Source organism: Martes martes (assembly GCF_963455335.1).
Source record: "Martes martes genome assembly, chromosome: 5".
Taxonomy (NCBI): Eukaryota; Metazoa; Chordata; class Mammalia; order Carnivora; family Mustelidae; genus Martes; species Martes martes.
Window position 1 is genome coordinate 96,861,864 of NC_137892.1, and position 26,803 is coordinate 96,888,666.

Here is a 26,803-nt window from a genome sequence, read left to right on the forward strand (position 1 = left end):
GTTTTTAAGCCATAATTTTTCGAACGCATTTCTGCAGTAACATAAATGCTCCCCCCAAAAATTAAAGTAAATTCACCAACTCCCTCAGATTTCTTGAATATTAACTAAATAGAGCTTCTAGAAAAATAGTGATTACTTTATCACTTAAGTGATCACTTAAAAGTTCAAACTTCCTCTAGGACTTCTGTCTGGGCAATTTAGTGCACAAACATATGCCACTGAGGAGCAATTCAGGGCCAGGTTCCACAGGGTAACAGGAGGCTTTAGGTAAGAGCATAGGTAGGTACTTCTAGAAATGGACACAGTGAATAGAAAACGAATATGCCAGGGTGCCTGGTGGGCTCAAAGAGCATGTGACTTGATCTCTGGGTCTTGAGTTTTAAGCCACACGTTCAGCGTCAAGATCACAAAAAACAAACAAACAAACAAACAAACAAACCAAACTTACAAGAAAAATTCATGTGCCTGCCATTTGGGGCAGTGAAAAAGCTGGTACCTTTAGGCTGTAAGACAGGAATCACTTACACTAGGGCAGCCTAAGTAAATGAACAACCGAAAAAGAAAGATATGCTACTGACTTAACTTGGTGACCTAGACAAAGTATATCCCTGCCTATGTATTTTATCAAATATACCCATGATCCCCAGCAAATATCCATGAGCCCCACACAGTATATTCAATTTGAGGGAAACACAATGATACTCAACTTATGTATGATACTGTGTGAACTAGTAAAGCAAGATAATTCAAAATTTCAATATTATGAAAGAACTTCAGCTACCAACACTGGGACTCCAGTGAGTACTTTTTAATTGATTAAGTTCTTCTTTCCAGTTTATCTCTTAACTCAAGCAAAAGACCCTGCAGACCGGAAACTACTCCCTTAAGCAGTAAGGACTGCCCTGAACAGGCAAGACCCTCCTAACAGACTGTAAGACAATGGTCAACATGATCTTCACTGCCCACCCGGTGCATGAACTCAACAACCTCTGTCCCACATTTCCCTCATGTAAACCTGGAGGCATTTTCGGGACTCTGGACAGTCTTTGAGATATTAGTCCACTGTCTTCCCAGTACTGGGACTCACTGAAATAAATTCCTTTTACCACCACTCTTCCAGCTGTCTTTGGATTTTGTCAGCAGCAAATGGCCAGACCTGGTCTGCTCGGGACTGCTAGAGCTAGGTGCTCCTGCAGCCCTCCACTCCAGCTACAATGACAGCATCCACTCTTTTTAATGGCACATGTCTGCAAAGCAGTGCTTTCTGCAGTGCTGTGGTAAGAATCCAAGTACTGTACAAAAGATAACATGGAACTAGAAGAGAGGGTAGTAGTCTTCATTCTGATTCCATGGTTTGAGGAGTTATGTTAAATACCTAATGCCCACATCTTGCAAGCCATCCTGATTGTATCAGAAGGAAAAAAAATTCATTTTTCTTTTGTTGTATTTTTAAAGTCGACCAAAATGTTAAGACATAAGTGTTTATTACGTTGTCTGCACAAAACTAGTTACCAAATCTGTAAAGAATTTCTCTTGGCCTAGAGGTGCCATGAAAAAACGTTACTCAAGTGTTAAGGGCACCAAAAACAAACTTTGAGAACCTCTGAAGTAAGTTTATTTTTTTGAAATATTGACAGTATGACTAGGCAACAGGCATTTCTAAAGCAAATAGTTACTTTTTTCTATGAGACTACTGACAGTGATTCCCTGGATACATGAGGTAACTTTGAGGGGCCTCAACTGTCCAACCAGTTCATACAACAGAAAAAAACAGAATAACAAAAGCTATAAAAATGGATTTAGCATTCTTTGTAGAAAAGGAAAAGTGGGTCTTCACTCACACAAAAAAACAGAAACAACCTTCACAGTAGTAATGTACCAATGCTCTCACCCCAAAACTATTCCACTTAGCAATTGGCTATCACTCCTTAAGACCCAGCTCAAACTCAGTCTCGTAAGTTGTGGTCACTGATTAATCCATGATCTGAGCATTCAGAGAACAAGGCTCATATTTCTATGACAGCAGTTAAAACACCAAAATAGTTTACTTGTAGTTTGATTTTCCTACCATAGTACACATTCTTCTAGGACCATAGCTGTGCCTGACAAAAAATAGACAATAAATGGCTGCTGTATGATAAACGGCTTATAAAGAAACAATTTCAGCTCAGTTTTCTAAAACCTACTGGTCTTATCCAGTATCCAGACCAAGTGTTTTTCAAGGACCTATTTAATATGGAACACGTTTAAAGGGGGAGGCGGGTAATGCAAATTCTAGTGGAGTTTAATTTCTGCGCAAAAAATCCCTCATTTGATGGCTTTTTTCCCCTCTGCCTCACTGTAATGCTGTATATAGAGCTCAACTGGCATCACTATTTTGGTTTTAGATTGGGTAGAACCTCAAAAGCAGTTGTTCTCAAACTTTGTGCACATCAGAATTCCTGAAGAGTTTGTTAAAATGCAGGCTGGAGAGCTCCACTTGCAGAATTTTAAATCCAGCAGTGTTGGGGAAGGGCCAGGAATCTGCTCGTCTAACAATAGTCCAAGTGATGCTGATGGCTCCATGGTTTAGAAACAGTGGCTTTAAAGACTTACAGCTGCATATTTTAAAATGAATAATGGCTAATACTTAAGAGCCTTACTACATGTCATGCCCATTTCTAAGCACTTTAAACACAAGAACTCAATTGCTAATACCTTGAATAGCAGAATGTGACATTTTAATATTGTCTTCAAATCTCAGGGCCTCTGGCCAACTCTCACTTAGTGTATCTTGACCTTTGCTCAAGTCTATGAATTATACTCTCACTTGTTCACCTGTTATACTCCCTGAATAAAATATTACAATCTTTGTTTTTTTAATTACTTAGAAAGCCATTAGGTTGAATGGTTTTTCTCATTAAAAATAAACAACTTGGGGCACCTGGGTGGCTCAGTGGGTTAAGCCTCTGCCTTCAGCTCAGGTCATGGTTTCAGGGTCCTGGAATTGAGCCCCGCATTGGGCTCTCTGCTCAGCGGGGAGCCTGCTTCCCCCTCTCTCTCTCTGCCTGCCGCTCTGTCAAATAAATTAACAAAACCTTTAAAAAAAATAAATAAAAACCACCTGAAACCATAAAACTCCTAGAGAAAAACATAGGGGATAAGCTCTTGGAAACTGGTCTTAGCAATACCTTTTTGCATTTGACACCAAAAGGAAAAACAATAAAAATAAAAAATAAGCAGGACTGCATGAAACCAAAAAGCCTTTGCACAGCAAAGGAAACTGTCAACAAAATTAAATGGCAACCTACAGAATGAAACAAATTATTTGCAAATTATATATTAAGGGGCTAATACACAAAATACATAAAGAACTCATACAACAGCTAAAAAACAAACAACCTGGCTAAAAATTGTGTGGAGAATCTCAACAGATACTTCTCTAAAAGAGACATATAGATGACCAACAGGAAAATGGGAAGGTACTCAACATTAGGAATTATCCAGGGAAATGCAATTCAAACCACAGTAAGGTATCACCTCATGCCTGTTAGAATGTCTACCATCAAAAAGATAAGAAATAGGGCGCCTGGGTGGCTCAGTGCGTTAAAGCCTCTGCCTTCGGCTCAGGTCATGATCTCAGGGTCCTGGGATCGAGCCCCGCATCAAGCCCGCATCAGGCTCTCTGCTCAGCAGGCAGCCTGCTTCCTCCTCTCTCTCTGCCTGCATCTCTGCCTACTTATGATCTCTGTCAAATAAATAAATAAGATCTTTAAAAAAAAAAAAAGACAAGAAATAGCACATGTTTGCAGGAACGGAAAGAAAAGGAAACTCTAGCACACTGCTGGTGAGAATGTTAACTAGGGTTAGCTCCTATAGAAAACAGTTCAGAGGTCCCTAAAAAAAATTAAAACTACCACGTGATCCCCCAATTCTACTTCTGGGTATATATTTGTTGGAAACAATATGACTAGCTCCAAAAGGTATGTGCCTTCATGTTCACTGCAATATATTTATAATAGCCAAAAGGCATGGAAACCAACCTAAGCAACCACTGATGATGGAGGGACAGAACACAAAGATGTATTATGCATACACATGAATATTACTCTGCCATTAAAAAAGGAAGGAAATCCTACCATTCACAACAACATAGGTGAACCTGGAAGGAAGGCATGCTAAATGAAGTTAAGTTAGAAAAAACCAAATACCTTATGATCTCACTTATATGAGCAATCTTAAAAAAAAACCAAACTCACAGAACCAGAGAACATACCAGTTTTTCAGAGGCAGTCAGGGGGGTAGGGGAAATGGGTAAAAGTGGTCAAAAGGTACAAACTCCCAGTTACAAGATATTAAGTTCTGGAGATGTACTACAGAGCAGCATGGTGGATGACCCAGTGTACAGCACACTTCATGATCCTGTATTGTGTATTTGACTGCTGCTGAAACAGTAGATATTAAAAATTCTCATCACAGGAAACATCTGTAGCTAATATGAGGTGATGGGTATTAGCTGGACTTACCATGGTAATCATTTTGCAATACAGCAGACCCTTGATTAACAGGAGGTTTGAACTGTGCAGGTCCACTTATATGTGGAGATTGTCCAATAAATATAGTATGGTACTATCAATGTATTTTCTCTTCCTAAAGATCTCAATCATATTTCTTTTTTCCTTATTATAAAGATACAATATATAATACAGATAACATATAAAGTATATGTTAATTACTTATGTTATCAGTAAGGCTTCTGATCAACAGTAGACCATTAGCAGTTAAGTCTTAAGGGAGTCAAAAGTCATACATGGATTTTCGATTATGTGGGGGATCTGCCTCCACCTCTGCACTGTTCGAGGGTCAACTGCATATATGTACATCAAATCCATTACACTGTATACCTTAAACAAATATAATGTTATATATCAATTATATTTCAAAATTGTAGGGGAAGAGAAGAGCCTATCTCACAGAGGGAAATAGCTCCATTGTTCTCTCATAAGAATTACCTCTAACCATTTTCATTCCCTACCTGTGGACCCTAACCAAATTTTCTAAAACATACTTTCAGTGTGAGTCATGGTTTTATTTGAATAATGATTTGATAAATCATAAGCATACCAGGATGATTATACAGAGGTCATAAAAACCTATTTACAGGTATCGCTGATGATTTGACCTACCCAATCTACTATTTTCCATCTGTGTCCATGAGCCCTTTTACTGATGAGTCAGACCAACTTTGAAGATAGTCTGTAAATGACAGTATGTTATACTCTATTTTTTTTTTAAGATTTTATTTATTTATTCATGAGAGACAGAGAGAGAGAGAGAGAGGCAGAGGGAGAAGCAGGCTCCCCAATAAGCAGGGAGCCCGATGCGGGACTCAATCCCAGGACCCCAAGATCATGACCTGAGCTGAAGACAGACACTTAAACATCTGAGCCACCCAGGCGCCCTATACTCTATTAATAGTAAGGAAAACATAACAGAGCAAGAAAAGTTTTTCCACTAATCAGACATAAAAAAGGAACTCTGGAAAAATAAGCACTGTTATTGTCACTTAAAATATACAAAAATATATGATTCCTCACAAGATTTTATTACCCATTAATCCATCAACATGTATCTAATGAGTTTCAATACACTGCTCAAAATGACACAACACTTAGAAATTTAAGGGAAAGGGGGTGAAAACCATATGAATAAAGTGTGTAAGATAATATAGGAGGCCTCTATCTTTTATTATCTTTCATACCAAAATTTATTAAATATGGCACAAAAGTCAAAAGAGCTTACCAGACCTTAGCTTTGCTAAAACCCTACCAAAGATATATAACTAGCATTAGATCTTTAGTCTTCTTTTACTTCTTCACTTCAGTTATTCTGTCAACGTAAAATAGTCTCCAAGTTTATTTCAGTATTTGGTAAACAGATACAAGTTTCTGACAGTAAAGCTATCATTTACCAAAAGATAAAGAGTTATGTTACCCTTAGCTCCTATTCTACTGATTTGGGTAACTTCTTTTTTTCATATAGTAGCTTAGGGTATTCCAGACTTACAATAATAATTTTTTTGTTGTTCTTAAATGATTTAAGGCAGTTTTTTAACATGTTTACCAGAAAGAATAATAGATATCCAATGTGACCAAGTGAGATTTATTCTTGTGCATAAATAGATACAAATCTTTATAGTGGACACATGCCATTTCTTTCTGCATATTTTTTGTTCTGGAAACACCAGTCTCCTTCCTTTCCTTTCAGGAAGTCATCTCTTCCCAAACCCAACCATACGATTTTGATAGGCTGCCAACGACAACAGTCCACAACCCTGATTCCAAGGGTGTGCATATGACACAAACCGTGCCAGAATCCTTCACTGGGAAGGACTAATGGAGACAAAAGCCCTTTGCTCCTAACGGTTGTTAAACTGAGATGATGAACCTGAAGCTGAGGGCAACAATGTTTCCTATGAAGAAAAACACCCACCTCCAGTCAGAAGGTAAGAAGCCAATGTGCCAAGAATCAAGAAAGCGACAGAGGTGGGTCCGAACAGTGCCCCAGGCCCAAGATACAGAAGTTTAAGAAGCCAGATCCAGTTTTCCCATGACTAGTAATACAGCTGATAGAACCACCTGTGGAAGTCTGGTAAGATTATAACCCAAAACCACCCCATTAATAGGTTAAGGTGCAAAGTGAAGAGAAACCAAAAGTGAGATACTGCAGAGACTAAAAAAAAAAGTATCTGCCCTTCAATAACTAGTAGCCTACTTTAAATTCCATATTCTTATATTTAGGTCAAAACTTCCAAAAATAGTTAATACTTTTCAGTATACCAAGTTATACGATATCTCCTACTCTGGGGCAATAAGTGATAATTCTGTTCCTCTGGTTTCTAGATCTTGGTACACTCACTGGAAAGGCAGCAGTAGCCCTCAGGTCAAAGGGCTTTTATTAAGGAGACATTTCAATAAAAGATGAGAGCCACACTACATATACCCAGCTAGAGTTACAAGCAAGGGATTCTCTCAAAGTAACAAAAGGCAGGATATTTCATGCTAGAAATATTTACCAGTGGTGGGTTACTGAAAATGCACTCAAAATCCAGTCCTAAGTAGAGACCTCTTTATTTTGCCCTTTAGAGTTTAATAGATAACTAACCTTTTCCCCCTTTCACTATAAATTTTGCAGTTGGTAACAGATGAGAGGTTTGAAGGAGGCCCCCAATTTTTTAAAAAAAAATTTTATTTATTTATTTGACAGAGAGAGATCACAAGTAGGCAGAGAGGCAGGCGGGGGGGGGGGGGGGGGGAAGGATCCCTGATGAGCAGCAAGCCCAATGTGGGGCTTGATCCCAGATCCTGGGATCATGACCTGAGCCAAAGGCAGAGGCTTTAACCCCCTGAGCCACCCAGGCACCCCCCACCCAATTTTTTAAAAAAGATTTTATTTATTCATTTGACAGAGAGAGAGGCAGTGAGAAAGGGAACACAAGCAAGAGGAGTGGAAGAGGGAGAAGCAAGCTCCCCGCTGAGCATGGAGGCCCATGTGGGGCTTGATCCCAGAACCCTGGGATCATGACCTGAGCCAAAGGAAGACGTTTAATGACTGAGCCACCCAGGTGCCCCCCAAAATTTGTTTTTAAAAGCAATCTCTAAGCAAGTTTATAGTGACCTTCCAATGGTGAAATGGCTAAAAGCAAAACTGAAAGAACTAGCTGTTCTCATCTCTCAGTGAGAAACCTGAAGTGAACATGGGAAGTTCTTTTTCTCCTATTTAAAGTTAGTATCTGGATTAAAGTGACACACTGCAAGTATGAAAAACTGAAGCACAAAACAGGTTTAAAAAATAATCTGGAATCTGTTTTCTAAGTACTAATGACAGATTTTTCAGAGCTTTTGAGTATAAAAGCCTTTACAACATGAGAGATTTCTGCCCACCCCCCCCAATCCAACTGAGACTGTTTCTGTACAAGGTACACACAAGCATGTGTGTAGGCATGCATAGCATAGCTAACTTCAGACTGGCAGAACACCTTGTATATCTTGCACAAAAAACATGATTTAATAAGATGGTCTCCACTGATTTCAGTAGTGAGACCCGTATTGGACTTCCGACCTCTAAGTATACATAATAAATTCGTGTCGCTTTCACCTACTAAATGTGATAGACAATCTGCCACTTCAGCAGCAGGAAACTCATGTTCCTAGGGAGGTCGTCTTACTGCACGAGGTTCCACAGCTCCTACTAAAGCACATCTGGGAATCTTCTTGTCCTTGAGTCTTTCCTTCTCTACCGTACTGACAGTTGCTCTCAAATAAACAAACATCTTAGTTTCAAAGAAAGTCCTATAATTCTCCCCACACACTATGTGAAACAGAGAAAGATCAAATGTTTATCTTAACTTTTTGTAAATATTCTAAATATTGTTCACAAGTGAGCCAAGCAGAGTTCTAGAATTAATTTCTTTTCTTGTACTATGTATATTGAATTGCTGCTTTTTCTTTGTTTCAATACTGTCCATAAATATCTTACAGTACAACTGGTTAAACAGCCAAACAGCTAGCCCACACAGTCTGAAATGTTATTTCAGTTCAGGAACATGTTCCTGTATTGTTACTTTGGTAACTTATCCTTGAAGGAATTCTAAAGAGCAGGGCGTGAGGCTGCTTCTTGTCAGTATCCCCTCTGTAGGCAATTAGGTTGTGGCTGTCGCTCAGCCAATTCCTACTCTATCAACCACTTTTTATTATCTCTCTTCCATGGTAATTACCTCTTTAACCTCTTTCTCTTTGTGAATTTTATCTTTTCATACCTTTTTGTTTTTTAATTCCTTTAATGTGGTGTAAAGTGGGTTTCAGGAGAAAAGAAATGGGGGAAGTGTGTGTGAGGAAGTCCAACATTCTCTTAAGTTAGGCAACTGGATCTCTCTTCCTGGTAACTGCAAACCAAGCCAAAATACTTGCGGCAAGAGACCAACTCTTCTAACCTGAAAGATCCTGTTCATTTCAAATACAATGTACTTAGAAATAATCAATGGAGATAAAAACAAGAAAAGGCAGAAAGAAATATTTTTAAATGAGAGGAACCCACAATGTATCAACTCAACATTCATTATTATAGGAGCACTCTGTAAGCCAGGCATTACACTAAGCACTTTACATAAATTATCTTATTTGATATACTTAACCTATTATCTACTTTAATATATTCAATTCTAGGAGTTAGGATTATTACTCCTATTTTTCCTATCATTATTCCTATTTGCAAATGTTTAATCTCCTCAAAGTCAAAGAGTAAGTAAGTATTGGCACTGGAATTCAAACCCTTATCTGAACAACTCTAAACCCCCCAGAAATCCAGGTATCATAAGAAAAAGAAGGGGGGGTGATTTGTTTTTTCATAACTACCCTTAACTCTGGGGTTCCTAAAAATGAGATCAATTTCCCATAGCTGACTACTACTGAAAGCAAATTTCTCTTATGTTCCTTACTAATTTTACCTGTTCTTAAAGTAGGCAAGAATATGGTACCTAGTAATAGCTTTTCTGTGTTAAGTGAAAAGAAAGTTCTGTTTACTTCATCTATATACAGAACTCATTCAGCTAATACTTTTTCCAGTATTTTAATGCCTTTTGAATATATTCATATATGAGTACATGCAGAAGTACTTGTGTATGTTAAGATCCCAGTGAGGAAATTACCCAAGTAGACACTGCAGTAACAAATAAAACCAAATTCAAAACCATACAAAGAGGGACAGAAGGAAAAATGCAAAGAAGGAATGAAAATGACAGATATGTATATCATTAAGTTAATATATATGAAAGTATTTGAACTAAGAAGGTCTATAAAAATGGCAGATAATAATTAACATTTGATGGTAAGGAGAGCCTCTTAAAATGTTGAAACTGCTGGCTTCATCTTAACTTATTAAAACTACTGATGTGTATTTGCATACTTTCATAATTTAATTTCATATCCAATACATTATTCATTTCCATTTGGATATAAGTTGGAAACACACAATAAAAAGTAAACCAATCTTAAAATGCAAAGGCTCTACCATTAACTCATTAGTCTCAACTTACTTTACTCGAGAGTTTCCAAATCTGCATGTCAGCACAAAAGAGCATTTGACTAGATGTCTGTACAAAATTTATTTTCAGTTCACAAATATAAACAGAAAAATCACAAATAAAACAACTAACACCATACCTTCTAAAACAGAGGAATTTAAACAGAAAATTAGCTTTTCGATGAACTAAAAGAAAGTTCATTGTACAAAAGCAAATGGAATATTAAGTACCAGAAATGTCTTATCTAAAAAATCAGAAGAATTTTTACTATGTACAAAGATGCTAAGGGACCACATTCAGTGTACTTGGACTTAAAGGAGATAACAGCTGAGATCTTACAATCGCTGCTAATAAAACTTATCTGTAATATTTTCTATCCATTACAAACAAGTTTTTGTTTAAAGATTTTTGTTTATTTACTTGAGAGAAAGTGAGTGAAAGAGAGAAAGAGAGAGATTGAGAGTGCAGAGAGGCAGAGAAAGAAGCAGCCTTGCAGCTGAGCAGAAAGCCCGATGCAGGGCTCAATCCAGGACCCCAGGATCATGACCTGAGTTGAAGGCAGACAATTAATTGACTGAGACACCCAGGAGCCTACAAATAAGTTTAAAGTAGAGAAGGATAAGAAACAGAATGGTTTTTTCTATGTGTTTACATCAGTGATAAACATATTCTTAAGAAGTGCTTCTAAAAATGTTCAATATACTATAAACATAAGTATCTATCCCAGACAATTACTATAATACCACTATAGCATGAGGTTCCAGAAAATATTTAAATTCTAATTTATCCTTAATCATAGAGTACATAAGATTTTTCTACATTTTTCTACAATAGTGAATAATTTGTTACCTGCCTGGTATACTCACTTTTTAAAAATTTTTAAAATAATAAAATTTATGATCCTTAACAGTATTATTATTTTCTTTCCTGTTTGTATGTAATACCAAGACAATGTGAGAATCAGAACCCAATCCACACTAACTCTAGACATATAAAGACTTATCCTTCTTCATTCTTGCTGTTTTCTGGGTTTAAAAAACCCTAAGATTCAGTCAAAGAAAACAAAACTTATGCTGCTATTTTAGAAGGGCCTTTATTTTAGCCATTTTAAAAATTTACCACCTTGGGGCACCTGGGTGACTCAGTCAATTTAGCATCTCCTTTCAGCTCAGGTCATGATCTTGGGATCCTAGGATGAAGCCCCAAGTCAGGCTTCCTGCTCTGCAGGGAATCTGCTTCTCCCTCTCCCTCAGCTCCTACCTCCCCCTTATGAGCACGCACGCACACTCTCTCAAATAAATGAAATGATACAGACTTTCACACTACTTACACAAATGACACAAGTTATAACTGAAGACATGTTTTCTAAATAAACCTAATAATATCCCAGATGTGGTCAGCTGATTTGCAAACAACAGACCTTTTAAGAAATGTTTCAGTATTCCTGTAAGTAGCTAGTTAATACAAGTTCACACTACTTAACATGACCTCCTAGATGAGGAAGACTTTCTTTATGAACATAAGGATATGGATTTTCTAACTAGCATAAAGAAAAAAAAATGGGGGATTATTTGTCATATACATACATACTTTTTAATTATTTGACCACAATGGTCTTTTTCCCCTCCTGGTTCATACAAAAAATTCTTCCTGACTTTCTTCTCCTTTTAGCAGTATTTTTAAGATTTATTTAAATGTATCTCTTTTTAAAAAAATATTTTATTCATTTGAGATAGAGAGTGAGAGCATGTGAGTCAGAGAGCACAAGTGGGGTTGGGGGAACAGATTCTCTTCTGAGCAGGGAGCCTGCTGCAGAGCTGGATCCCAGAGTCCTGGGATCATGACCTGAGCCAAAGGCAGATGCTTAACCGACTGAGCCACCCAGACACCCCTATCTAAATGTGTCTTTTCTGTACACTTAGAGAAGTGATCTTATCCTAGAACAAAAGTAGAATATGCTGATGAACAAAAGTTTCAAGAGCTGAATTGGGGAATTCTATTTTAAGAAATCTCTGATCTGTGTATAATCCCGAGTCTCCCAACTGAACAGTCGAAAAAAGTCAGGTTACTTTTCACTCCCTTACATTAAAATCCAAGAAAACACACCACGGTTAAAACTTCAAAGAGATGCCATTACTTTTCTTCCAGACTGATAAAAACGTAAAAGTCTGTCAATACCATATATTCATGAGGATATGGAACAATGGGACACTCAAAATACCGGTGGAAATATAACTGACAACACCAAATTAAAACAATTTGTTCTGGCATGGTAAAAATGACTGCCCTTACACTTCAAAGCCACCAATTCCACTCCTATGTATATACCCTAAAGGAACTCAAACACGTATTCACCAGACAACATGCTCACAGAAAGGCACAAGAAGGTTACTGCTAACAACTCAGATTTTCAAAAGGATGATAGTGGATAAATATATTATGGTGTAGTCATATAAGAAAATTTGCAAGAAAAATGAAATTTAGTTACCTGGATGAACATGGACCCATCTCAGAAAGTTAATATTGAATTAAAGAAGAAAACATAAAATGACATCCAGAAGAACCCCATTCATTTCAAGTTAGAACAGGTAAACTAAATTACACTGTTTAGGGATACATATATAGATGGTAAAATAATAAAACAGATGTAAGTGATTACTCTAAGACCCAAGGTAGTGTTGCCTCCAACTGTTGGAGTAGGGGTGTATTTGGAAAGCACATTAGGAAGTTTCTAGGATGTAATGCCCCATTTCTTAATTTAGGTAATATGTTCTTCCTAATATTTTTGTTTCATAATTATTATACTATATGTTTAGATGTAAAATAAGCTTTTAAATTATTAATTTTCTGGTTAAAAGTAGTGTGGTTATGTTAAATAACAGTCATTTACAGGAATAAATACTGACATACTTATGGATAGAATTATATAATACTTGGTAGTGGTGTTCAAAATAATAAAGGCAAAAGTGGATCTAGTAAGATAAACAAGATCACATAAGAAATGAAATTGTTGAAGCTGAGAGATGGGTACATGGAATTCATAACCTACTGTCTACATTTAATACTTATTACCTTTGCTGTTGTTCTCCCCCTTTTTAAAGATGTATTTAATTAGAGAGAGAGAGCACACAGCAGGGGGTGGGCCAAAGGGAGGAGCGCCCCATGGGATTCAATCCCAGGACCCTGAAATCATGACCTGAACCAAAATCAAGAGTCAGAAGCTTAACCAAATGAGCCACCCCTGCACATCCCACTGTTACCCCTTTTTAAGTAACAAAAGATGGCAGCAATCATCAATGGCTTGCTAAGAAATAGCTTGCTTACTCTGAGGAACAGAGTAAAAACCTCCAATCTAAACAAAGATCAATTTAAGAAAAGCAATAAGCAAAAATACCTAACATTTACAAACTTATAAGAGCATTGTAACCTCTGAAAAGAAATGGCTTTCTAATATCTTCCCCCACTCATCTCCAAACCTGAACTCACATGAATTGCTAGGGACACTAACTACCAGGGCGTCCTGATTGGTTAAGGGCAAAAACCTTCCACTCTATCCTCATGTCAAGAGCCTTTCTAATTTGTCTTTAAGCACATGTCTTTAAGCACATATTCTAATTTGTCTTTAAGCACATTTAAGCACACACAAATTCAGCTTTCTCCTCAGGATATGAAGTACACAGGGAATACAAACCACCACACCTCAAAGCAGCTGACTCTGAGGAAACACGGTGGCCACTCCTGAGACAGGGCATAAAATAGTCTCAGGAAACATTTTTTTAAAAATTTTTACTTATTTATTTCAGAGAGAGAGAGCATGAGAGGGGAGGTCAGAGGGAGAAGCAGACTCCCCGCCGAGCAGGGAGACCGATGCAGGACTTGATCCCGGGACTCCAGGATCATGACCTGACCTGAAGGCAGTCACCCAACCAACTGAGCCACCCAGGCGCCCTATCAGGAAACATTTTAATCAGTCCTCTGCAATACCTTTCTAAAAAGTAGGGATATTTTTCATGTCTCAACAGATAAGGATAATTGCCTTTTTATTAAGTAATTCATCTGTTAAGTGTTTTGAGATTCCTGTGATTATATAACATGATTTTAAATGTACTTAAATCAGAAGCATGTACATTTTTGTTTTCAGAAAAAGGAATGAAGATAACACTTTTCTCATACTCACACTGCATATGTGGCATACAGAATGTGCTTCATAAAAAGAGGAACTTCATTGTAAATGAACATACCACCTAAGGTCACAGAATACAGCACCTCTGGAAAAGCACCACACTTGAGTAAGTGCTCCTCGACTTTACATAAAGCACCTGAAATCATACAGCGCCCTTAGCTAGTTTCCTCTAGAGCCTTCCACAGAATTGTTAGTTCTCCTCTCAGGCTGCAGTCACGGCTTTGATACTCGTCAGGATATCTATGGTCTTCTTTCAATTCCTAAACATCTAGTGACACATGCCATCCTCTTCCCAATTCCTCAACCATTTCCCTTGAAGAAACCTCAAGCACTTGAGAACACCGAGCACAATGTTCTTAGTTTTGGTGTGGCCTGTCCAGCATCATCACACACATACAAACATACAACTATAGGTTAAAACTGTATCAGAACAACAATAACAACAATAAAAATGGCAGAAAGAAAAGCTACGGAGGGAATAAACAGCCTTATTGCAGAACACTCAATAGGCTGATCAAGAATTGCCGGCTGGGGCCCCTGAGTGGCTCAGTGGGTTAAGCCGCTGCCTTCAGCTCAGGTCATGATCTCAGGGTCCTAGGATCGAGTCCCACATCGGGCTTTCTGCTCAGCAGGGAGCCTGCTTCCCTCTCTCTCTCTGCCTGCCTCTCTGCCTACCTGTGATCTCTGTCAAATAAATAAATAAAATCTTTAAAGAAAAAAGAAAAAAAAAAAGAATTGCCGGCTGAATGTGCAATAAGGGAGTAACTCACCAGCCCAGAGTGTTACAGTATAGTCAGTAAGGGCTCACTCTCAGTCTGGGCTTACAGGAACATTCAAACCACTAGAAAAAGTATGTTCTGGGGTGCCTGGATGGCTCAGTGGGTTAAAGCCTCTGCCTTCAGCTCAGGTCATGATCTCAGGGTCCTGGGATCGAGCCCTATATCGGGCTCTCTGCTCAGCAGGGAGCCTGCTTCCCCTCTCTCTGCCTGCCTCTCTGCCTACTTATGATCTCTCTGCCTAATAAATAAAATCTAAAAAAAAAAAAAAAAGAGTATGTTCTACTTGATATTTTTGCTCAAAACCATTCAATGATTTCCCATTTCATAAAGAACAGATACCATAAAGTCTTTTCATGGCCTAAAAGACCACACGTGAATAGGCCCTTAGCAACTTCTGTGAATTCATCTCCAAGCACCATTCCCTGTGCTTACAGCCACTTGGCCTTCTCTGATGCTACACACACACACGCACGCACTGCACTCTCTAGTCTGACTAGAATATCATATGCCTTATTCCCTTACATCCTTGCTTAAATAACACTTCACCAGAGAGGTCTTCTCTGTACAACCTTAATACCCCTATTTCTCCTTCTCAATCTTCATTCCCTGCTTTCCTTTTCCAAAGAGCATTTATCATCACTTGATATCACATACACTTATTCATTCACTAAGTTTCTCCTTTACTAGAATGAGACCCATGATGGCAGTAACAATGTCTGCTTTACTCATTGTTATTTCATCAGTACCCAGCTCACTGCAGAAATCCTGGAGCATTCGTATATGCACAAACATATGATGACTGTGTGTGTATGTCTAAGTAAAGTAACACATTTCAGAGACAAAAAGCATTACAAAATATCATAAAATGAAATGAAAAGTGGGGGAAGGTCGTAATTAATATTCATTGTTTTTGAGGATACCTTAGAAGTTTATTACCTTGATTGTGGTGATGGTTAACACAAGTGCATATATACGTCCAAATTCATTAGATTGTATGCATGAATTATTTGCAGTTTTTGGTATACCAATTATACTTTAATAAAAGTCCACCAGTACTCCAACACGCAACAATAAGTAAAAAGGTAAAAAATCGAAAGGTATCAGAAAGGTAAATCAAAAGGTTATCAGAAAGGTAAAGAATCAAAAAGGCAAATAATCACTACAAACCTATAAAGAGCTGCCTGTCTTTTCATTTTTTAAAAAAATTAAACCGCAGGCAGCAACCACCCACTTTTAAATTTCTAACTTTAGCTATAATTAGCAACAGCAACTACAGCATTTATAAAATACAGTTAACTTGAAAAGTTTGGATTGCCAAGACTCAAATAAACTGGGACTCTATTATACTCTGTACTCTGCTGTGCTAAACTGAAAAAGTAGGAAGAAAAAGTATGATTCTTATGCCACTTCACAGAAAAATGCATTCTGTTTTCTTCCCATATTGGGTTGTTTCTTTTTCACACATGGAATGTGCAAGAGTAGGGGGTGGCAAAGAACGAGTAGGAGAGTTGGCATTCAACACTTCATTTCAGTAAATACTTTAGAAAACTTTAGAGATGACCAAGCAGCTTTCAAAAAAGGCACTGTCTTATAGAACTACAAGGATATGTTTTTGTAAACTATAAACATATGTAAAATTATTAGTGCATCCTTTAAATGCTTTTCTGATGCCAATAAGCTATTATTCTTGTACTATAATAACCACATGGCCCTGTTAAGTTTTGTGTTATTTTTCTCAGCAGGCCAAAAAGAATAAAAAATCACATGCCCATGGAACACTTATGGAGTATTTCACACAAATATGTACTATTCAACAATAACACAGTACTGACACGTTATATGTATGCAAAAAACTCAAGCTATAAATCCTTTGTGTAGCAGAAAATGTATTTCTAAAGTCTCATATTTGTAATTCCAAGGCCTTCTGTTCCTGGTGTTTGCACTCCTAATCTATATTTCCCTATTTTAGCTACTAGTGACTATACCTACATCACATACTGCAACAGGACTCACTTTATTATACACATTACAAATACTAGTCATGAAAAAAATCAGTCTTTTCTTTTTGAGTTGACATTTTAATTATAACCCCAGTGGAAAGTTTGACAGTAGAATGTGAGCTCTGAAAATTATTATTACATTGTCTTTAGGAATTAATGACTATAAAATGTCAGTTTTGAGTGATAACAGTAAATTATAAAGAATAACTTATGGAACTCCTTTTTATTTCCTGATGTGCCATGAGTATTCATCATAATTTACTTGATTAAAAATACCCAAACAATGGGGCGCCTGGGTGGCTCAGTTGTTAAGCAGCTGCCTTAGGCTCGGGTCATGATCCCAGGGTCCTGGGATTGAGCCCCACGTCAGGCTCCCTGCTTGGCAGAAAGCCTGCTTCTCCTTCTCCCACTCCTTCTGCTTGTGTTCCCCTCTCACTGTGTCTCTGTCAAATAAATAAATAAATAATCTTTTAAAAAAATAAAAACAAAAACAATAAGAATACCCAGTGGAAAAACACAAAGTGAAAAAAAATCAATCTTAAAAAAATAAAGCAATACTGGGGAGCCTGGATGGCTCAGTCGGTTGAACATCCAACTCTTAGTTTTGGCTCAGGTCATGATCTCAGGATTGTGGAATCCAGCCCCGCACTGGGCTCCATGCTCATGCAGAGTCTGCCTGGGGTTCTCGCTTTCCCTCTTGTCCCCCTGCTCCCACACACACTCTCCCCTGTGCTCTCACTCTCTCTAAAATACATAAATAAATCTTTAAAAAAAAAAATACAAAATACTGATTTCTGGTGTGGCACATAAAGAGTTAGTAAGATTTCACTCCTATCCACACACAAGAAAAATGTTGAACTAACTAAAAACCACCCACTCTTCTCAGATCCATTAGAGAATCTAGATCACAGAGAGAATCACTGCTTCCAAAACCAGAGAGACAGACACAGAAAATCACAACTTATGGGAGCAGAAACTCAAGATGAGAAACTTCCAGGTATCCAGGACCAGTGCAGGAAAATGTAAACTGTATCTGATGAATTAGTGGAAGAAGAATGTATATGAATTTGAGGGTTAAAAGCCACGGGGGTGGGGGCAGTCTTAGGTTTACCTCCAGAAACTCTACCCTATTCTCAAGTGAAGATAGAGAAACATCTCCTTGTGCTTCAGCAAAGAAAAAGGAAATACAGACATTTCTCAGTAAGGCAGGCCATTCTGTTCTTAACAAAGCCAACCCTTGGTACACCTGGGTGGCTCAGTCAGTTAAGCATCTGCCTTCAGCTCAGGTCATGATCCCAGGGTCCTGGAATCCAGTTCCAGATCAGGCTCCCTGCCGGGTGGGGTGCCTACTTCTCCCTCTTCCACTCCCCTTGCTTGTGCACGAGTGCAGACGCTCTCTCTTTGACAAGTAAATAAAATCTTTAAAAAAACAAAACAAAAGCCAACCCTCAAGACACACTCTTACCAGAGCTAATGGGCTGGGGTTTTACCATTAACTAACCAACTCCTGGGAAGGGAATTATCCAATCCCAGACTCCCACCCCACCCCCACAGTTTAGCCTTCCATACAGAGAAAGAGAAATACCTAATTCCAGTCCCTTCTAAGGTTTTTGCTTCAACCAGGGAGTTCAAAACAAAACACTAAAGAGCACTTCCCTGAGTAACAGCCCAGGGGCACAGACTCACTAAAAAAACTGAAACCTAACCACAACAGCACATAAAGCTTCCCCTTCCCCCACGCCTTATCAACACATCAATAAGGCTTCACAGTAAAAGGAGAGAACTGAAAGGAGACATCTCAGACCTTTTTTAAGAAGTCTCCAAGCAAACCCAAAGAAAACAAGGCACAAAAACAAGGACACCAGTGGAAATTTTATCCTGACACCTATAGCTTCAGTAATCACAGCCCAACACTACGACAGATAAACATAAAACCTCATGCTAAAATCTCATGTTTACCTTAGGTCCTTTACTCAGTGTTACCCTATGTCTGACTTTCAACAAAATTTTACAAGGCATACTGAAACAATATGGCAACAGATTTTTAAAATTCCTTAATTTAAAAACTGTTGGAGGGGCGCCTGGGTGGCTCAGTGGGTTAAGCCTCTGCCTTCTGCTCAGGTCATAATCCCAGAGTCCTGGGATCGGGCCCCACATCGGGCTCTCTGCTCAGCAGGTAGCCTGCTTCCTCCTCTCTCTCTCTGCCTACTTGTGATCTCTGTCTGTCAAATAAATAAACAAAATAAAAAAAAAAAAAGATTCTCTCTCCCTCTCTCTCCACTGGCACACGACTGTGCTCTCTCTTTGGAAAAAAAAAAAAAAAAAACTGTTGGAAATAAATTCTTGATAGTATCACGGATAACAAATTATACACAATAACTTAAATGTACAGGTAAACATATATTCGCTATATATACCCATATTATGCTTTATTTAGAATCTGTCCCATTTCCTTTCTTTCTTTCCCACACATCACTGGCATTATTCAACATTAAGCTGGAGACCTCAGTCAATGCAATAAGACACCAGGATAAGACATTCACTCGTGAGGAAAAAGACTAAAAAAAAAAAGAACCTGTCACCATACAAAGGTATTTTGAAAATATAAACTATTCAGTAAGATGTATGGTTAAGAAAATTAGTGGATAAATATTATTCATTTCCTATATACTATTAAAATTCTCTTAGGAAATGTAATTAAAGAACAGAATTTGATTTACAACAGTAAGAAAAAACCCCAAAATACTTAGAACAAATCTAGTAAGAAATGTGCATAATTTAATGATATAATTTTTAAGCTTTACTGAAAGAATAGAAAGGGACTATATAAAACATATATATATGCTTTGTTTTGGTTTTAAATATTTTATTTATTTATTTGCCAGACAGAGATCACAAGTAGGCAGAGAGACAGGCGGAGAGAGGAAGGGAAGCAGGCTCCCCACTGAGCAGAGCCTGAAGCTCATCCCAGGCCCAGGGGATCGTGACCTGAGCCAAGGCAGAGGCTTTAACCCACTGAGCCACCCAGGCACACCAAACATATGCCATGTTTCTCAAAGGGATGCTTCAGAATTTTGAAGACATCAAATCTCACTCATTTACACCTACATATAACACAATAGCACCTACAAGATTAAAAATACTCATTATAAAATACTTTGTATGGAGAAAAAAGATAGAGAAAGACCTGATAAGGAACCACAGAACAACAAGCCAGCTCACAAGACATTACCAATACTGTTGAAAAAGATCCATGAAAGAGATTTCCTTTATGATACAGCAAAAATTTACTTAGTAACTACAGCAGTTAAAACAGTATGGTAGTGGCCGAGGTGTAAACACATGTACCAAAAAATAAAAGACTTTAGAAATGGACCCTTCAATATACGAAAACATGGTTTTTAGCAAAAGTGACATTCGAAAACACTCATAAGATTATTTAATAAACTGTCTTTAGGTAGCTGACTAGCATGAACGAATAGACCCCTGCCTCACACCACATAGAACAATCTTCCCTATTCCATGGGCCAAAGAGCCAAATGTGAAAAACAAAATTATAAAAGTTGTAAAAGGGCAAATGGCAGAGTAAGTAGCACAAGGATTCTGCAACAAATGCATTGGCAAAATCTGTCTGATACAACTATTTGAGAACTCTGGAGTCTGTTCAAGGCTTGCAGCCTCCAAAGGAAGACCTGGAAAATAAACTACATTTAATTTCAGTCAATTTCAGCTCTTACTACAGTAGCAGCTAAACATCCCCACCCACTCCTAGCTGTTTCCTAGAGCAGCTTAACGCACATCTTGTGGAACCAGGATGGGCAACAATGAACCTCTCCTTCAATTACCTGAGCTTTTCATCATGAAGGAGCAAAGAGGGGCAGCCTTTGTGCTCCCCCCTCTAGTTAATCACTTGTAGGGGATTTAAAAGCCAGCACCCTTTCTCCTCTCCCTCCAACCCCCTACATTTTTCACTTTTTCTCCCTTTGGGAGCCAGACATGAAAGACTAGGACGTTCAAAAAACACTGCATACCTGAGGAAAATTAGAAAGTGACTGCATATGCCCAGGAACAGGCTCTAAAAATATTTGAGGAGACGTCAAGATTACACCTCATTCTTCCATTTATGTTCTTACAAATGTAAATGAGACAATATAAATTCACTTATTCAGCCAGCCAGCCAGCCAGCTAACCAACTGGCATGTAAAGCTACATGCTCCAAGATAATAGATTTGCTCCTGAAAATGCAAAGTAAATATGGTCAGGACCCCCAAAGAACTAAAAACGTGGTGGAAAAACTGTAGAACAGTTATTTACCGTAGAGAAGTTCTAGGCTGTAATAGAAAAATAAAGTAAGGAGCCAGTGGGAATACACGAGGTAATGGCTAAGTCAGGAAAAAGATGAAGATCTGACAGAGGTGACATTTGATCTAGGCATCTTAAAAGATGAACATAAAATTAGAGTTGGAGGGCAAGATTTGGCAACAACAATATAAGTGCACAGGTTAGAAGCCACAAAAGCGGGGCATGCACCAAAAATTCACCTAAGACCCATTACTATCTATAGAACTTTGAGCAAAAACTGTATCTATTCCAGTTGAATAAGGGTAATGGTATCTTCCTCGGATGGTAGCTGAGAGGAAAAAGAAGTGGTAGGTCAAGAATGATGTGAACAATCTGGCTGCCACATCTTTTACCCAATGACTTTCAAGGCTGACTCCACTGTTTTACTTCAAGCTGGGGTGTCAACCTCTCACTGTTCCTCTAGAAGCCGTCTACTTGGTAGAGGAGACAATCTCCTCAGTCATGTATAATGTCTAGCACAGTTCCTGACACACAGTACTTACTTAAAGTTTTTTCTCTCTCCTTTTTTAACCAGATGTTCAGAGTTCCATGAACTACTTTCTGACACTTCTTAGATCTGCCCTGCAATTACCACCAGGGGCCTGACTCCCAGCTTGAGAACCAGTGGTACATTTAATAAGCACCCCACCCAATCTGTACACATATTAGTTCATACTTACAGGCTGAGGCTGTTCTGCAATACAGCAGTTGAAACACAACCAGAATTCACTCATGCTTATAGTCCACGGTATAAATGAGCACCAATGACGTTTTCAAATCTTGGCTCAGGAAACTTCACAAAACAAGCTCCTTGATATGCTGAATGTCCAATGATGCCAAAAAAATAATTTTATTACTTCTGTGTTCTTGTTCCTGGAAGTCAAGTATCTTATACAGTCAATTTAATGAAGAAAGTCAATCTGCTTTCCTTTCTTTCCTTCTTGTTCTACAGAGACTCGCTTCTCAACCACCAGGAAGGTACAAAAATCGTTGTCTTGACACAGGGCGTCTAACAGGTAGTCTAAAAAGAAGGAAAAATAGAAGAAAATAAGTACTTTACTTATCCTTAGATGCTTTTATTTTTTAACTCTGTGACAAAATTAAAAATATTTCCCCAAAAAGTAAGCATTGAAAAAAGAAACAATATTTTAATAAACTGATATCCAACAAAATTTTCTGAATACTCTTGAATGTCAGGTATTAGGAATGTAGCAGTGAAATAAGAAATCCTTGACTTCACAGAGCATCCAATTTTACGACTATAAAATTCTGAATTACTCTAATAACTTTATTTTTTAAATCATTAACTAGAACACCATGATAGACATACAAAAGTCTGAAATTCCAAGAGAATTTTCATTTTCATTCACCTGAGCTTCTGTTCTCAAAGATAACCCAGGAAGTAACTGGTAGAGCAATCAACTCCTCTTAGATAATTAAGTAGCTGTTTAACTCATCAATAACCATAAACAAAAGTAGCAGCCTCTCCAATGAAGTTGAAATTGAACATGAAAGATGGACAGGGTCTAATTTTGGCTTCATTTTGTGAATTAAGACATTAGATTCCTGCCACCACCATCACCAGAATCAGTGTCAGTAAAAACAGTTTATATCCCACTGGTAGCCAACTAAGCTGAGTCATTCAGAATCATGTCAGGCAATTTACTATGTGGAGCTGGGCAAAGAGTGAACCTATGCTTTCTTCGTGATGCCAAAGCTGTTGACTTTAAGAAAGGCCTTAGCCCAGTAAATTCCAAACTTCATGTAGATGATTGTTCTGAGATAATAATGCTGACAAGCACAGACAAGAGAGGGGAACAAGTCTAGAGGACATAAGCCTCTACTTCCACTCATCCCTAAGACCAGTTTGACCTATGAGCCTGAGCTTTAGTTTTGTGAGGCTGTGTTTCTCTCTCTTGATCCTGAAGCTATATTGAAGTGGATTTCTATCACCTGCAGCCTAGTACAATCATCAGGTAAAGACGTCCACTAGACCTCTGGATGTACAGTTCTGAAGCCAATGAAATTCTGCTGGAATTACCATAAATCAAGATATGAATCCTAAATTCTTTTCCTTTTTAAGATTTATTTATTTATTTTAGAGAGAGAGAAAACAGGGGAGAGAAGAGAGAACCCAAGCTCACCAACACTCAACTGACTGAGCCATCCAAGCGCTGTTGCATCCTGATTTCTAAAGAAAGCTGCATCATGAAAAGCAAAGAGGGCCTAATAGAGAACTCTAAGTAATAGAATCATTTAACTATGGGTAGAGAGAAAAAAGTCCACCAAGAATATTTGGGTATTACCACAAAGAGAGAGAGGGGAGGAAAACCAGTTAATGTGGTATCACTGGAGCCTCTTTCAAGGAGGAAGTTGCAAATAGTATTAACTGCTAAAGAAATAGCAAAGACAGAGAAATGTCCATCAGAATGGGCAGAAGAAACTAGGTGGCCCTGGCTACATCAGTTTCACTGAAGTAGTGTAGGCAGAAATCAGATTGAGTGAGTTGAGAAGTGAGTGAAGGGAAAGAAGCAGAGTCAACAAATGTAGGAAATATTTCCCAGAAAAGACATGGTAGGGTGGTAGATACAGGGAAGAAAAAAGCCATCCGGGAATGAAAAGATCAAAGACCAAAGATGCATTAACCAGATTACTCAAAGAGGTATTAACATTTTTGTCCCAAGTCATCAAACAGATACCACATACTTACAAATCTCTGAAAAAGATACCATACATTTATAAGCTATGCCAACTATAAATCAGTAAGACAGCTAGCTACATTACAGGATCACAGACCCTGAACACTAAGCGAAATTACATTCTTTCCTTTTGTGTTCTCCAAAGCCATGACTGGAAACGTGGTAAGACATAAATGACAGTCATTTTTGTATTTGTATGGATGAAAATCTTCAATAACACAAACGCGTATATGTTTAATGTCACAAATGTGGGACTCTGATTCTACAGAGCTCAGTGGACAAGTGCCCTAACATACTACAGGAAAATGACAAGTTCAGACTTAAGCCTATGTTCAAGAAGGAAGATCAGAAGGAAGAAAATTTACATTCTTGCCATAGTTAAAATTTGAGAACCTGGAAGATTTATCTTTAAGTAGGGATGAATATTCCTCATCTTACCCAAACTTCCAAAACAAAGAAGTGGCAATGTTGTAACTGACTTTGTCCAGTGAACTAGGTAAATACTGTGAAGGTTCAGAAGCTCAAGAGAACATTAGGTTTCACTTACTTCCTTCTTAGGAAGAATCTAAGAGGAAAGGGTAAAATTCACAATAACAGGAACATTATTTTAGTGTTGCATCGAAGAAGTTTAATTCCACCCTGATCAAAGACCTCAAGCATTAAGAAGTCATTGTGCCAACTGTAAAATAAGTAAGTCATGAAGATGAAAAAAGCACAACATAGGGAATACAGTCAATAATACGGTAATAACAATGGTGGTGAAACACTGTAAATACATTTCTCTCCTGATGAGCATTTCATAATGTATATAATTGCTGAATTACTATGCTGCAAGCCAGAAACTACTATGTCAACTACACTTCATTATAAAAAAAAATTTTTTAATGAAAAAAGATGACATTTTGAAATGGAATCTTTTTTTTAAGATTTTATTTGTTTATTTGACAGACATCACAAGCAGGCAGAGAGGAAGGCAGAGCCGGGGGGGGCAGGCTTCCCTCTGAGCAGAGAGTCTGATGCAGGGACTCGATCCCACGACCCTGATATCATGACCTGAGCCGAAGGCAGAGGCTTAACCCACTGAACCACATGAAATGAAATCTCTCTTAACCAATTCTATCTATGAAAACAAACTTGTTTGAAACTGAAAATTCTTTATGTTCATCATTGCTGCAACACACACATGGAAAAACTTCACATCTTTTGGATTTAAAATCTGATGTTTAAAAATCTATGGTTTAATTTACTCTAGTTTCTTTTCTACATATAAAGGCAGGCAAATTTGCTTTTTACTTGGAAATTATGTTTTCCAGAAACCATCTTCAAATATTAATTTTGGATGGGGACGTGTAGTCTCTTCTTTTTAAAAATTTTATTTATTTGAGAGAGAGAGAGAGAAGTTGAGCACAGAGGTAGAGGGAGAGTGAGAATGAGAAGCAGACTCCCCGCTGAGAAGAGCCCAATGTTGGACTTAATCTCATGACCTGAGCCAAAGGCAGACACTTGACCAACTGAGCCACCCAGGCATCTACTTCTTCTCTTTTTAACTAAGTGTTCTTTCTGTTTAATACTAAAATAAATAGCTTCCTAATATACAATCTGTAATACTTTATCACTTATCACCCTGCATTTTTCCAAATTTAAACTTCCTTCCCATTTAGAACAAAGTTATTCATAAATTTGTGAATTTTAAAATATATAATTTCCCACTCACATGTATCTTGGAAAATGACATTCATAAGACCTCCTCTTCTCTCATGTTTAGTTGAAGGATGATTTTTAAAAGTGCAATAATTTGAGGCACCTGGGTGGCTCAGTGGGTTAAAGCCTCTGCCTTCCGCTCAGGTCATGATCCCAGGGTCCTGGGATCGAGCCCTGAATCGGGCTCTCTGCTTAGCAGGGAGCCTGCTTCCCTTCCTCTCTCTCTGCCTGCCTCTCTGCCTATTTGTGATCTCTGTCAAATAAATAAATAAAATATTTTAATAAATAAATAAATAAATAAATAAATAAAAGTACAATAATTTGTGCCTCATTTTGGGAAATAAGAGAGAGACAGGATATACAGCTTAAGTTATTTCCACCTAGATAATCAATCTGGTGAAATGTACTTTCAAACCAAGCAGATATTTGCAACTCCACAGCTCTGTATTTGTTAAGTAAATATATAAATCTAAAAATGTCTCAAACATGCCTTGGAATATCATGCTAATACATTTCCATCTTCCTGCTTTTCTAAACGAACTTCCTTGTCAGAATTATTTTTCAAATGTATACAGACTTGAAACATTTATATATGAACAACTTGAGAGAAGTATTAAATTTATCACAATATCCCTAATAATATATAAACTTCAATTACTTTCATTTTTTAAGCTGACAGGTGCTTAATAATCTCCATTCTGAAAACCTTATACTTTTAAAATCTGAAGACAATGAAAGGAGTGTCACTCTGCAAAATTATCAACATCTAAACTTGGCTTAAAACACAGTTCAGCACATTCCACACATATATAAGGGGTCAGACTGCTCTATAGCACCAGCGGGTTATTTCACAAATGCATAGATTCACAAGACATACAATTTTAGAACAGCTTAAATTAAATTAACTAGCCATTTAGTGATTGGCAGAGTTCTCTTGAATTAAAAGTTCAGTCTCCCCACTTTTAAAGAGACTGGCATGAATCAAAAAACAAAAACAAAACAACACAAAAAAACAAAAACCCACAACCCTGTAGTAGTAC

At 37.8% G+C, this 26,803-nt stretch overlaps 1 protein-coding gene across 7 annotated transcripts in view; it reads right to left on the reverse strand.

The window, feature by feature from the left end:
- The window catches only part of CDC42SE2 (CDC42 small effector 2), a 115,250-nt gene that overhangs the window by 14,844 nt on the left and 73,603 nt on the right, over positions 1-26,803 (reverse strand). For all 7 annotated transcript variants that reach the window (XM_080803676.1, XM_080803671.1, XM_080803674.1 and 4 more), the window contains exon 3: positions 22,044-22,384. In XM_080803676.1, the coding sequence (XP_080659802.1) occupies positions 22,044-22,097 (54 nt within the window). In that variant the 5' untranslated portion in view covers positions 22,098-22,384. The remainder of the gene's footprint in view (positions 1-22,043; positions 22,385-26,803) is intronic.